At 33.4% G+C, this 15,532-nt stretch overlaps 1 protein-coding gene across 1 annotated transcript in view; it reads right to left on the bottom strand.

The window, feature by feature from the left end:
* The window catches only part of LOC106468467 (sodium bicarbonate transporter-like protein 11), a 103,594-nt gene that overhangs the window by 8,393 nt on the left and 79,669 nt on the right, over window positions 1-15,532 (bottom strand). Inside the window, exons 8-11 of the mRNA XM_022396800.1 lie at window positions 12,576-12,708; window positions 5,889-5,962; window positions 4,044-4,251; window positions 2,886-2,992 (exon numbers count right to left, since the gene is read on the bottom strand). Coding sequence (XP_022252508.1) covers window positions 2,886-2,992; window positions 4,044-4,251; window positions 5,889-5,962; window positions 12,576-12,708 — 522 coding nt within the window. The remainder of the gene's footprint in view (window positions 1-2,885; window positions 2,993-4,043; window positions 4,252-5,888; window positions 5,963-12,575; window positions 12,709-15,532) is intronic.

The following is a 15,532-nucleotide window of genomic DNA, read 5'->3' as shown; positions in this document are numbered from 1 at the left end:
CAAGACACATTGTAACTATTCAGCGGAGACACTCCTGGAAAATACAAGACACATCATAACTATTCAAACACGCTCCTGGAAATTACAAGACACATCATAACTATTCCAACACACTCTTGGAAAATACAAGACACATCGTAACTATTCAAATACACTCCTGGAAAATACAAGACACATCGTAACTATTCCAACACACTCCTGGAAAATACAAGACACATTGTAACTATTCCAACACACTCCTGGAAAATACAAGACACATCGTAACTATTCCAACACACTCCTGGAAAATACAAGACACATTGTAACTATTTCAACACACTCCTGGAAAATACAAGACACATTGTAACTATTTCAACACACTCCTGGAAAATACAAGACACATCGTAACTATTCCAACACACTCCTGGAAAATACAAGACACATTGTAACTATTCAGCGGAGACAACAGTAAAATACGAATACATCGCAATTATTTAAAGACAAATCATTTCTACAACCAAATATTCGTAGGCTATCCTTGTTTTTCGAAGAATCTTAATTATCGAGATTATAACACAAGGTACCTTCATGGTTAAAATTTCACGAACTTCAAGAAAGAAAGAAGAAAAAACATACCGAAAAAATTATTTTCAACGTTATAAAATGTATTTAAAATGTCTACAATTTATAAAATAAAAGGATCCACATAAGAAAACATGAAATATTAATGTAAATAGTGTAAATCACGTTTTAGTTTCACAATGTATATAACTATAAACATTTGAAAAGTTGATTTTCACAGCATCAGAAAGAATAACATTAGAATATTAGTCTAGGACTGTCGCATAAACTAAAAATATTAATTCTAGTTTAGTCTACGTCGATACGAGTCATGTGCGTTTCTAATTAATACTTAAAGCTTTAGTTTCTATGTAGAATTTTTTCAAAGCAAGGTAAAACTCTAAGAAAACAAGTTCATACATGAGAAAATAAGAACTTATTTTTAAACTACAGAAGTTGAGTACATTATGTCCCCCGGTGAGTCAACGATAGAGTTAAGGACTTACAATGCTAAAATCCGGGGCTCGATTTCCCGTAGTGGACAGAGTGAAGATAACCCATTGTGTATCTTTGCACTAAGAAAGCAACAAGTACTTTATCTAAAACGGCTTTGGAGCCTCGTCATATAAGGTCGTGTTCCATTTGACAACCGTGCATCCTGACTATAGCCTTGTTCAAAGTACACCCCTCATACCTGAATGTTTTCTGTAATCTACCTAGTATACGAAGACGACGGTGTCCCAATACCCATTTAAATAGTTCATTCATATAGAAATCCACAGGCACTGCGTGTGGCAATTTGACTGATGTGTCCTTGTATTGAATAGAGTGAATACCCTTTATATTCTGCAGCTGCATGGGCTATGTGACGACTGAACGGATACTTCGTGGAAACAACCTTCTTGATTGCACTGTATATTGTTGCCTGGGGCACATGGGTGGCTTTTGCCACTGACGTGTTCGTGAAATCTCATCCGTTACAAGATGTCGCGCTATACACATTACGACTTGGGTATGACTTGTTACAGGTCTTTTCTGGATCTATATTCCTTTGTTCTCCATTTCCAATGCCATTAAGTATAAAGGACAATCTTGTCTTGAAAAGTCTAAATCCCCGATCTGATCACATCTTTATGATCTAAGAGTATGAATATTTTACATCGGAGAGGGCAGTTACCCCTTCTCCAAAAGCAATAAATTTTCCGTGGCATCACACCTACAAAATAACAAACAATGTCATGATGTAGTTCTGATACATGCTGCTCAACCGCAACTTTATATCTCCTGTGGTTATCACGTGACTTGCTGATTTGCATATTCAAAATTGTTGTAATATAATGTTATATACAATCCTTTGTGTTGATGTTTTTACTTATTAACTACTTATAGATACTACCCATATTGTTTAAGTGAAGTACTTATTATCCCGGGGTATTTAATAAAACAGATAATAATAAGAAAATATCAATAAAAGTCAGAGTAATGTGTTTTTATAACAATAAATGCAATAGTTTAAAACAACTGTTTCAAGATGGATTTATGGAACATAACACCAAACTAAACTAAAAAATTAAGAGAAAACAATAAGGAAAAATTACTGAGCATTAATAATACATTTCAACCAAATAGGACTGATTAAATTTGTTATATTTAGTCATAACGAATGTAAACCATTGTCCATTTTGTGATACTGCTGAATATAATAAAATATGCTGCATTAAGGTTATTATAGCATACAAGATTAATTCAATAATTTGTTTGTTTGTAGTTAAGCACAAAGCTACACAATGGGCAATCTGTGCTCTGCCCACCACGGATATCGAAACCCGGTTTCTAGCCTTGTAAGTCCACAGACATACCGCTGTGCCACTGAGAGGGGGGGGGGCAAATTCAATAGTCTCTTGAGTAACATTTTAACGGACAAAGACATTCTAAATGGCTGACATAGATTAAGGCACGAGACTGCTGCTAATTACTTGTATCATCTTTGTTCTGAAAGTGTCCGAAGAAGCGCCATCTTTAGAGTAATTCAGTGTTAATACTGCCTGTTCTTAGAGCTTTAAGAACAGTAATATAACAATATTTTTGTTTTGATTTGGTTAAAAAGTTTTAAAATTTCGGTCACAACAACATATAGTGTTCACCACTAAACTCTTTATAATGTTTTCCTCATAAAGTATGCTAAGATTGGTAATAACAAAGTTTTAAAGAAATAATGAATATTTCGGTCACAACAACATTTAGTGTTCACCACAAAAGAGTATGCTAAGATTGGTAATAACATTTAGCTTTTTCCTTTTCATGAAGTAATACATTTAAAACGCATGAGAACAATGTGTTAATACTTTGGATATCCTGGAAGACGAAGGAGCCGACGAAGCTTAAGGATATTACAGCTACTGGTAAGGCGTAGTCTGCTAGCATTTCCCGCTTACTTGCCTGCAGGTAAGGTCTAGAATACAAAAACGGGGAATTAGCAATACAATGTTACCCTACACAATATAAATACTCCTTTTCCCCCCAGTCCACCAACTTCGTACTAATTATCATGAGATTGAAGTCTAATTAAAGAAAAAAAGATGAAGATCTGTGAGTTAAGCCTAACAAAAATATTTCTAAGTGTACGGCCGCCATAAATATAACACTTTTATACAGGTTTACATGACAGTGATACGAAAGATAATGTAAATAATAAAACCTTTCATAATGTTTTTGAACTACATGACGTAGTGCATACCACTTAATGAGAGCAAACCTGCAATTGTTACCTTCATTTACCGTATGAAGTTGTTGCTACATTAAATACTCCAAGACGGGTTACCTTTTAGTTCTGATCTATGTTGGTAGCTTGTTTTGATCTAAGTTAATATTGATATTGAGGACGATCACAACAGTTCCAAAAAGAATATTGTTAATGGAAATAACAGTACAAAATTGATAATTATCATGAAATGATTTTCTATTTGAGTGAGTTTGTTTGAAGACTTCGAGTTCCTCCAGAGCTGTAAGCTGCTAACCCTCGTAGGCAAACATTCAACTTTAAGCTGTCAAAAGATAAAGATCACCTACCTCAAAGTAACCCAGGTTACTAACTTCATCGAATAGCTGAGTTAATCGAGTTACACGATGGCAGGTGGTTTCAAACATCGTTTTCTGTGTCTCTCTTTGTTTAGTAAATTTACAAATGGCGGAATAAATGCTTTAATCGATCATACGAAAACACTTAGGAAAGTGAAAATATTTATGTATAACAGATAGGTCTTCAGTGGAAATTATTACCATTTATGTTCATCACTATTGTAGGATTAAAATGTAGCAGGTGATTAACCAAACGAGGATAATCTTGAACTAATCTAGAAGTATGAATGGGTTACTACGAGTCAACAAACGAACTCACAATAAAATTAACTGCAAAAATGATGTAAACAATGTTAACTTTAACCTATCAGTTATACCACGTGTACCATACTTATTGTTACAGGCAGCAAGGCTTCCCCACTTACGTTTTATTGAAGTTATACAGTGACACTGCTAGCCAGACAGTACCAAACATCAGCAACAAAAACAAAAGACTATTCTCTCGCTTACAGTCTGGCAACGTCATTAATGCCTGAGAGCTCTTATTGGTGGAGTTACCCAGCCAGTCCGAGAGTTGAGAAAGGGAAGGTTCTTGTTCGATACACGCTGGTGCGTAGTAATACTTCTGAAAGTCTGAAAGAATGGAGTGTTTGGATAAATTAGTACACTATTATTAAAACTAAGCATCTAAATTATAGGAACTTCAGAAGTTCTAACTGTAAAATAAACCTATATAATTTTGTATCCACTTACATGTGTGATAATATATTAATATTAAAACACCGACTCTGTAAATAATGTTAAACGCTCATCACATCACAAACTACAGATTAATTTTCTGGATCATTAATTCTGGACTGTTTTTTTTACTTTTTATAATAAAACACAACAAAGAAGATATTGCAAATAAAGTTATCTCAGACAAAGTATAAAATGCGTAAAATACACGCAAAAGAAAATATTTTGGTCAACGTTTTGACAAAATAAAAATCCAATTTAATATATCACCACAATCTTGGTGGAATGTTTATTATTTGTGTCAGAGCAATTGAATGACTCCGCCACATAGAAACGTTATGGTAGCTTGGTTTTACCAACAGCTTTTCATCGTTCGAATCAATAAGTTCACCTGAGTCATGTGAGGGTCACTTCATAACGCCAATACCTCTGAAAAGTTTCTTAACTCTCCTCGTGGTAATCTTATTTCTAAAACTATATCGTTCTCCTGAGTGATCAGTAAAAATTAATTTTAAAACTCGAGAGAAGTAAAAAAATATCGCTTTTTAGTTCTTAAACTTGATGCTTGAAGTTTTAAAGGAAGAGGCGATCAGTATTTCTTATACACAGAAACGTTTTATGACAAAAAGCCTATAAAACCAACTTTATAAATTAGAGACCTACAGAAGAGTTGTGGTGTTAGGAAGAAGTAAAAGCATGATAACTGGCAACGCACTTTATACAAGCTCGTGGATTTTGCTTTAAGGTTCGCTTCGACATCGAAACATTAATCACTCGAATGCTATGTGCTACAACTCAACTAAATAATTAAACAGTGCAAGCATCTGAAGTCGCTCAAAGCTTTAAACTCCAATAGTTTACGGCTTACCCAACATTAACCTAGAGTATACTAGTATCGAATAGTAAATTAAATGCTTTAATTTCTATATATTTTGTTTTCCTAATAAGCCTCCCAGCAAAAAAATGAAATAAAAGTGTGATCGATATATAGATGTATACTGTAGAAATTAGTATCGTAGTATTTGTATTTTCAATCGGAATGTGCACCTTACGCGTACATTGGTTAAACAGCGACCCTCGTGGGATTCAGATATAGCTGTCTCTAATTTTGAACCACTGATCAGAGTGAAGGCAGCTACTCAGAAGCACACACTGCCATAAGGATTTTGTCAGGCTTTGAGCAGAATAAAGGATGTAACTGTAACTTTTATAACGCACCCACAGCTGAAAGTGTAGACCGTGTTCAACGGCATTTTGAAGCGAACCTTGGATCTTTTGATCCGTAGTCCGACACGTTAACCATTAGGCTGCGCTCTCTCCCAATATTGTACTGAACAGATAATTTTCGTCGTGATCCTCTAGAGTTCAGCGGTAAGTTTATGGACTTGCAACGATATAATTCGAGGTTCGTTTCCTGTGGGGGTAGAAAGAGTACAAATAGCTTAATGTGTAGCTGTGGTCTAAAACAAACTTTTTCGCCGTGTCACACCATGAATATAAATTAAATATTTTGTAAAACATAAAATACTTACTTTTATACACATCTCTGCCTGCATCAACACAGAAAGCAATACTTATGAACAAGGCAAATATCTCTTCGGTTGACCTGTAAGAAACATATAGATTTAAACAGAATTAACTGTGATAGAATAATTGTGGTTTGTGAAATGCTCCAGTTTTTCATCTCATCTGAATACCAACTTTCGTTTCATTAGCCAATAGAAAATATCCTCACAAGTACCCTAAATAAAATGAATGATATCATAATATATGACATTTACTAGTTAGAACTCAAGAAGTTCGTGATTTTACTGAACTCGCACTAGAGCAGTCGTAAACTCAACTTTCGCTGACGATCAAGCTTTGCAGCAAAGAGAATTTTCATTCTGTGTAATTTACTGAATGATCAATTGTGTTGATGTATAGTTTAACCTGTGGAAAATTATGCACAATAAAAAAATAGTTTCTTAGAATCATTAATAAGTTTGTTTGTTTGTGGTTAAGTACAAAGCTACACAAAGGGCTATCTGTGCTCTGCCCACCACGGGTATCGAAACCTGGTTTCTAGCATTGTAAGCCCGCAGACATACCGCTGTGCCACTGGGGGCTCATTAATAAGACGTGATGACAACAGAAAGCGTTCTCCTTTAATGAAAAAAAAAATATATGTATATCTTTTTTGAAAATTCAGTCATTAAGTAGACGCTCACTTGGTGTTGTGGAAGCTGGGTCCATTTTTGAGTAAGGGAGTGCTGAAGCTCCTGTATAGTCCTGGATAGCATTTGATGGGTTGCTATCACCCATTTTTAGGATGTTCTAAGCAATCCCAGTAGGGTTTGGACCAAGAGATGTCACTGGACAAACCATCCTCTCGATTGATTACTCCCTGTTCGAGATTAGCAGTGATATCCAAGCTTGATGTGGGCAGATATTGGCATCAACCAAAAACGATGTTTGGTTCGACTGCATCAGTATATGGTATCATTACCAGAAGGAGAATCTCATCTTGGTATCTAACTGCAATAAGGTTGCTGTTCTATATATATATATATATATATATATATATACTGAGTTCAGACCACACCTTGACAAATCATCCTCCATATCTATTGTGTTCTGCAATATCCTGCAGCAAGAAACGTTCGTGTCTCCACACCTATGCCTATTTTCTAGTACAACTTGTACAGAATTTGGAGCCATTAGTAACGAGTACTAGCATCCAATCATTGATGCCCCATCTGACGTAATCCATAGCCTAGAACATAATCCAATGTTCCCGGATGTATCATAAAGTAAATCACCCGTGTAAAAAGTTTAACTCCTATTATATAGTGAGGGACATTTCTCAGTTGAGTACCAGTTGCAGCAGGTCACGGCGACCTTCCAGAGTAGATGAGATTCTTCTTTGTCTCCACCATGTTGTCTCATGACCTTGCCACTGGCTTGGTGTTAACTTCACATACGGGAGACTAGACATATCCAACAATCGAGCTGCCATAACAACGTGAACGGCATTTGATTAGTGGGATGTATACGCGTTGTTAAAGTGTCATTGCAGCTCGTAGCAGACATAAATCGTATTGATCACGTGCAAATACATTTTAAAAAAATTTTCATGGCTTCGAATTTTCATAAAACTATATTTTTTGGAGGGGGAGGGATCTTTCCTTTGTTATCATATATGACATTATGAATCTTCTTAGTGTACGCATCTTTATCCTTGTACTAAACTGTGTATTAAAACAATGAGTCATTCAGTAAATGGCACAGTATGAAAAGCTTTTCATTGTTGGAAACTGCAGTTCCTCGCAAAAGTTGAGTAGTGTATTACAGAGAAGCTTGAAAGTAAAACAGATTACATCTAGGTTTTAATACATTATCCCAACATATGTATAACGTATTAACCAATATTAATGAATTAAAAAGAACATACAACCAAATACGAACTACTTCCTTACACTCCACAAACGAGGGTTATCTGCAAACAATAAAAGTCGATAAAGCATATATCATACACTAAGGAATTTATACTTTAAACGCCGAAAGATGGCGCAGCATTAGAAACCAAGCAAGGTATTTAGCAAGCTTCGGTAGTAATACTAAAAAATATATTGCACTATAAAAATAGAAATGTATTTCGAGACTGCATAATTCATCTTCCAAATGTAAGTTTACGGTCAGTGCTGAAAAAGCAATAAATAAATGTATTTGTTACAGCTGGGAAATACCTCAAGCATATTAAATTTTTATTACTAAAAGCAAATAAGATATTATCAAAGGAACAACTGATAAGTTATTCTAACTGAGCTGTAAGCTGAAATATAAACATTTTATAATCCAAACAACAGAATATAGAATTGTACTTCATTAACCTTTACGTCAGTCTTCTTATTAGCAACAGTTTCTTTAGGATGTGGAACATTTCTGAGAAATTATCGCTGTTGTTATCGTAACACAAAAATACACGTTTCACACGTTGTGAATAGCAGAGGCTGATCATGGTTTATTTCACTACATATCTGCTTGCACCTTTATAATAGTCACAGGACGTTCCAATACAGGGCAGTTCCAGTCCAAAAGTTGGAGATTTGTCATAGTTGAACCTAATTTTCCATGTACAGCATTACATCCAAGTATTATACTAAAGTTTTACAGGTGAGCCACACTTTTAAATGGCACAACTTTGATATCGCAAACAACATTCAGAAATAGAATAATTTGACTTGTAAAAACCTAATTAATTACAGAGAGGTACCTTACTGGGACTTGAATATAACTACTATAATCAACACTATAAAAAACTAATTAATTCAGAGTGGGACGTCACTGGAACTTAAACGTAAGTACTGTTATCAACACTATAAAAACCTAATTAATTTAGAGTGGGACGTCACTGGGATTTAAACATAAGTACTGTTATCAACACTATAAAAACCTAATTAAATCAGAGTGGGACGTTACTGGACTTAAACATAAGTACTGTTATCAACACTATAAAAACCTAATTAATTTAGAGTGGGACGTCACTGGGACTTAAACATAAGTACTGTTATCAACACTATAAAAACCTAATTAAATCAGAGTGCGACGTTACTGGGACTTAAACATAAGTACTGTTATCAACACTATAAAAACCTAATTAATTTAGAGTGGGACGTCACTGGGACTTAAACATAAGTACTGTTATCAACACTATAAAAACCTAATTAAATCAGAGTGGGACGTCACTGGGACTTAAACATAAGTACTGTTATCAACACTATAAAAACCTAATTAATTCAGAGTGGGACGTCACTGGAACTTAAACATAAGTACTGTTATCAATAGTATTAAAACCTAATTAATTCAGAGTGGGACGGCACTGGGACTTTAAACATAAGTACTGTTATCAACACTATAAAAACCTAATTAATTCAGAGTGGGACGTCACTGGGACTTAAACATAAGTACTGTTATCAATAGTATTAACACCTAATTAATTCAGAGTGGGACGTCACTGGGACTTAAACATAAGTACTGTTATCAATAGTATTAACACCTAATTAATTCAGAGTGGGACGTCACTGGGATTTAAACATAAGTACTGTTATCAACACTGTAAAAACCTAATTAAATCAGAGTGGGACGTCACTGGGACTTAAACATAAGTACTGTTATCAATAGTATTAAAACCTAATTAATTCAGTGTGGGACGTCACTGGGACTTAAACATAAGTACTGTTATCAACACTATAAAAACCTAATTAATTTAGAGTGGGACGTCACTGGGACTTAAACATAAGTACTGTTATCAATACGTATTAAACCTAATTAAATCAGAGTGGGACGTCACTGGGACTTAAACATAAGTACTGTTAGCGACACTATAAAAACCTAATTAAATCAGAGTGGGACGTTACTGGGACTTAAACATAAGTACTGTTATCAATAGTATTAAAACCACAAAGAGAAAGAAGACTTTACTTCTAAGTAACACATTTTCTATTTTTCAATAGATATATTTCAGAAAACTTATTTCAAAAGAGATAACGATTACAACTTATTAGTTTAGCTGTTTTGTTCATTGGTAGAAAAGTACAAATAAAAATATCACTTACTCCTTATAGTTAAAGAAAGTTTTTAGCTTATTTTGAACACCAAATACTTTCCAGTCTGTGGTAAAACACACTTTTGTCTCTCAACTGGGTGTTTACCACCCATTTGAAGTATAATAATGACAAGTTTGATTAATTTTTTTCAGCTATAAATCTCAACTGCCAACGTTACTCGTGAGAAAGTGTGATATCTGTTATTTGTACTGTTACTTAACTTTAATAATTGTATAAGTGATATAAGGGTTAAAAATTGTTTGGGGTTAGTGACCCCAGGAAAATACAAAAGATTAGCAAACTAGTAAGGCTTACGAGAAATTAGTTTTGTGCCCCCGTATTTGTTAGAACTAGCATAACAAAGCACATTATAAACTGTTAAAGCCTTTTTTCAGTTGAAAATCAACGTCACCTATTGTAAAATGTCGTAAACAGTGGTTCAGATGTTATAGAACTATTATTTGGATATTTCATTAGAGCATAGAAAACGAAATCCTAGTTCAGACACTCTCTCTCGACCTTGTTTGGATAACTTGAATTGATTTTTGTGTAAGATATGAAAAGAGAGTGGATAGTATAGAGAAATGAGATTTTCTCTCCATTTCAATTTTTTTTTGGCTTGCTATATTTTTCTCTTCGTGTTCGCATCTTAGTTGTATCAACTCTGCTGCGAATTGTGATAAAGTTTAGGTAAATAAATCGTAGACTTTCATTTCCGTAGTTTCACTCTTATTAAAACATCTTCAAACAAAAACTTCTTTGTTCCTGGCTTATGCAACTTTTTTTTATCCACTTAGAATTATCGATATTCCACATAATACAACTACAGGCAACTCTTTATGAAGTTGATGAACTTACAAAGTAACAAAACCTTTTTGAAACCATCATTACTACATCTTAAATTCAAACTGCTTGAAAGCACTTCCATATAAACAAGTTAAAGTAAACATAACATTCTAGAACGATTCAGCATTTAAGGTTATCTTTAATACAACCAAACGCGGGTTATGTCAATCTTAGTTCATGATTTCTTTAGTTGAGCTAATCACGTATAATAAAAATATAGGATTATATTTAAATACCAAAAATACCACTTCAACATATTAGCATAACAGTACACGTGTATTTATCCAACTAAAATTATAAAAATAATTGACTTCTTCTTTACGATGTTCGCACTTAGGGAAAATGAAGTAAATGTTCTTATCGACATATATTAGCGAAAAATGATGTGTGTAGTGGTCAGTACGTATGATGTGTGTAGTGGTCAGTACACATGATGTATGTAGTGGTCAATACACATGATGTGTGTAGTGGTCAATACACATGATGTGTGTAGTGGTCAGTACACACGATGCGTGTAGTGGTCAGTACACACGATGCGTGTAGTGGTCAGTACACATGATGTGTAGTGGTCAATACACATGATGTGTGTAGTGGTCAGTACACATGATGTGTGTAGTGGTCAGTACACATGATGTGTGTAGTGGTCAGTACACAGAAATTTATTCTTCTCAGAAGTAGGCTTTGCTTTTTTTTCACATCCTTAAAACTACACATCTTCGTTAACTAACACATTGTGAATGTAGGCTTTTGATAACAGCACATCTGTCTTAGACCGTTTTTGACTATACTTAAATGCGTAGAAATCGAATAAAGCAAAATGTTTAAATTTTGAAACTACAAAAGCTATTAATAATTAGTATGTCCAAAGTGTCTAAAAGCTTAGCAATTTCATTAAATATATATATATATATATATATATATCAGGCAGAAACAAACATCGGCAGTATCTTAAGAGCTTATGTAGTACAAACTTCAATAATTGAAACGCCCACCTAGGATATTTCTATATGTCACATTTATTTAGCTGACAAATTCGACACTCTTAAATATAGTTAATACTATAATACAATTAAAGTTAGTAAATGAAGAGGGAATATAAGTTAATATCCGTTAATAGTGATCATGCAACGTTATTTAGATAATCTAATTGCATTTTTAACTACGAACAGCTACACAGATTATTTATGTCAAATGTCAAGGAGATGGAAGACTGTCAATGCTAACGATCTTAGCCTATGGCAAGAGGTTTTTCGTCGGAGCTTTTCCATACAACAGTAAAACCAGTTCTACGGTTCTCAAGCCTGATTTATTATCAACTGGAGAAAGTTAACATGTATAATAATTTATTATTGTTAATGGGATATTGTGTTCAGCTAGGCAAAGGTTTTAGGCAAAATATTGATTAATATAGAAAAATAAACTGGTTCAACAAGCTTTTATACAAAATTCATACGTTTTTTTTCAATTTAATGAAAAAAACCCAATTTTTACAAACTTATTTTTCTCGCCCTTTTTCGTAAACAATTTTGAAAGTCGGACTTTACTCGCCTTGTATAGAAAATATATTTAATTTCTTTGTTTAACTGGCTACGTATATTCTCAGTTTTAGAGCATAAAAATAAAATTTCTTGGTGTTCTTCAACAAAAGGTTTCTGTGAAAACATTAATTCAATCTAGAACCGTGATATTTTTTATCTTTTACCAACACTTAACATCGGTAAGAAAGAATAAGTTTTTCTTAATACAGACTGTTTCTAAATTAAAACGAATTTCCAAACTTCTTACCTGGTGGAAAAAGTCATAAGCTTGCTGGCGTCACATAGGGCGTATATTATCAAAAAGAAGGTATTCCACAGACCCACACATGCGTACATGGCGTAGAAATTTAAATGGAAATCTTCGCATATGCTGTATATGACTAAAAAATATATAATTTGTTATATCAACTAAAGGTTATTCATCAAAGAATAGACAATAAAATTCACTGAAATGAAGAAATGAAACGTTAAGACTTGGTACTTTCTCTTCTGTCCTTCGTTTCAGTTAAAGATAAAGTATTTCTAACCAATTGGACACCAGAATGTCTTAAAATAAAAACAAATCAAAATTCCACTAAATATTCTGACGGGTTTAATAATTAAAGCTTAAAATCATAATCTGATGCAGTTTTTTAAAAATAAGTTTCCACAAGTATGGTGTGCAGAAATATAAAAGAAAATTTTATTCTTAGTATGTTAGAATTGAACAAGATTTGTAAACTTTTTGTCACGATTTTAGTTACAAGTAGTAAAAGGTAGTCTAGCTTTCTGAAAAAACAGTAAACAGTACTACAGTTCCTAAGCCTGATTTCTTATTAACTGAAGAAAGTAAACATTTCATTTTTTCGAGAAATGTAGTTGTATTTGTTTTTAGTTTCTGAATTGTGTATAAAAATGCATAAGGCCTATCTGCTCGTGGCCGTCCTTAATTTTGAATTGATAGGCTAGAGGGAAAGCAGCTAATCAACAGCTCCCACCGTCAACTGTTGGGCTGCACATGTCTGATTGAATAGTAGGAATCGAGCGCCACTCTTATATCGTACTCACAACCACAAAGTGTGAAAGGCATTTTTGCGGCAGGAGGTCACGAACCATGGATCGTCAGATTCACAGTCTGACACGCTAATCGCTAGATTACGACCGTCCAAAATGCCGTTATATAAAATAACCGTGAGACCAGCAATAATCCTTAAGGGTATAAATATGCATTAAATAAGGTTTCTACGATACACGGTTTCTGTACGAATATCTTACTATTTGTAGCAGAATTGGCTAAATTAAGTTTCCTTCAGAAAACTGAATATATATTATCACAGAAACGTTCATATATTAACTGTTTAATATTTTCTTTGATTTTAGCTAATGTACATTGTGGTAAAAATAGTTTACTGTATCCATTGCAACAGTTTTTTAGTAATATTGAATTTATCAAGTGTAGTACGTTTATAGTAATACTTAATTGATGCCAGTGCCAAATTGTTGAAGATATTGATAACGTACAAGTGAATTGTCATTTGGCTTATGATCCTGAAAAATGGCACTTGCCCAAATCTTTAACCATTAAATTTATACGTATTCCATACTTATGTATTAACATTCAATTACTATAGTTTAAAATTGTAATTTGTTTTTTAACGAATTAATCTTTTTTTATACTGTATTATATACTTAATTATCCATAGTGTAGTAGTGTTGTAAAAATACTTAATTGTTTAATACTGCTGACAAAATAATATATTACCGCAAGTTTAATATGACGAAAAACTTAATTGTCACCCAGTTTAGTATTGTTAACGAAATACTTAATTGTCACCCAGTTTAATACTGTTGACGAAATACTTAATTGTCACCCAATTTAACATTGTTGACGAAATACTTAATTGACACCCAGTTTAATACTGTTGACGAAATACCTAGTTGCCGTTTATGTAGTAATGTCTTAAGAAAAAGCTAAAACACTTCATGTTTGTTCAAGGTCTTATTTCTTGTTTTAAAATTCAAGATAATAAAAAAAAGTTAATTTTATAATCCTAACACTTGCGTTAATTAACGTCAACGTTAATGTATTAGAATGTATTTCATGTATAGTTTCATATCTTTATCGAAATACGTCTGTCACACAAAAGGTAGAAACATAGCTTTAATAATTACTTATAAGTGATTTAAAATACACAAATAACTAAAACAAAATTGTGTACTATTTGAGAAATAATAATAAAAAAAAAAGTTAACGCTCATGAAGAAATCAAACATTTATTTCTGTCTATATATTTTTTATTTATTATATATTAAACGGCTGAGCGTTTAACCAAAGAAAACATGATGGATGACGATTAAAAGAAGTAGTGTAGATGGAAATCATACAAACACGTTTATTTTCTCCACTGATCAAAACTTTTCCATATTAGCATAAAGGCAGTTTTTTAGACTAATGTTTCAACTCGTATAACAAGCAATACAACGTCTGCTTCCGGCTCCTTGAAAAGATTTGACAAAAGTCAACGTATCAATAGGCTTGTTCTTGGTGGGTGTTAACTTTTGGGATATAATAAAGCAGAACGGAGGAAGTTTTCTGTTAATTCGTTCTTTAGAGAAGCGAGACGATAGAGCACTGACTTCAATAGAGCCAGAAGAAGCGCTAAACATACAGTGAAGTAGAACACGCAGAAAAGAAAAGATACACACGGCATAAGAGCGATAGTAATATAGGTATAGGCGTAAAATCAGAAAACGCGATTTCATGAAAGATAGACAATAATTATGAATATCGTCAAACATTTATGAGATGTTTTTTTTAAACCTATTTAATATATATAGATTAAGATGTATTGAAAATAAATTTCTTATATCATTATTGACTGGGTATGCGATTGGTGCCTTTTAAGAGAAGTAATTATGTGGATAAGTTTCAGGCTTCTAAAATCATATCTTGTACTGCCGCGAGGGGGGGAGGGTATTTTCCTTAAAATATCCATAATCAAAGTATATGAGAAATCAACGTACCATAACTTTGGATATGCAACGTTTAGCTAATTTAGGAGTTTTATATCCTAAATTACCCCGAACTCACCAAGAAAAGGTAGTTGCATGTCGAGTTCCACCTATGCCCACCCAACCTCCCTTCCACTGGTCAGTAGAATTACAGGATTATGTATTGTTTCTTAGTATTGACTTTGTTCATGATTTTGCAATATTGAAGTTTTG

The sequence above is a fragment of the Limulus polyphemus genome, unplaced genomic scaffold (assembly GCF_000517525.1).
Source record: "Limulus polyphemus unplaced genomic scaffold, Limulus_polyphemus-2.1.2 Scaffold3017, whole genome shotgun sequence".
Classification (NCBI taxonomy): Eukaryota; Metazoa; Arthropoda; class Merostomata; order Xiphosura; family Limulidae; genus Limulus; species Limulus polyphemus.
This window is presented reverse-complemented; position numbering and strand designations above follow the sequence as displayed.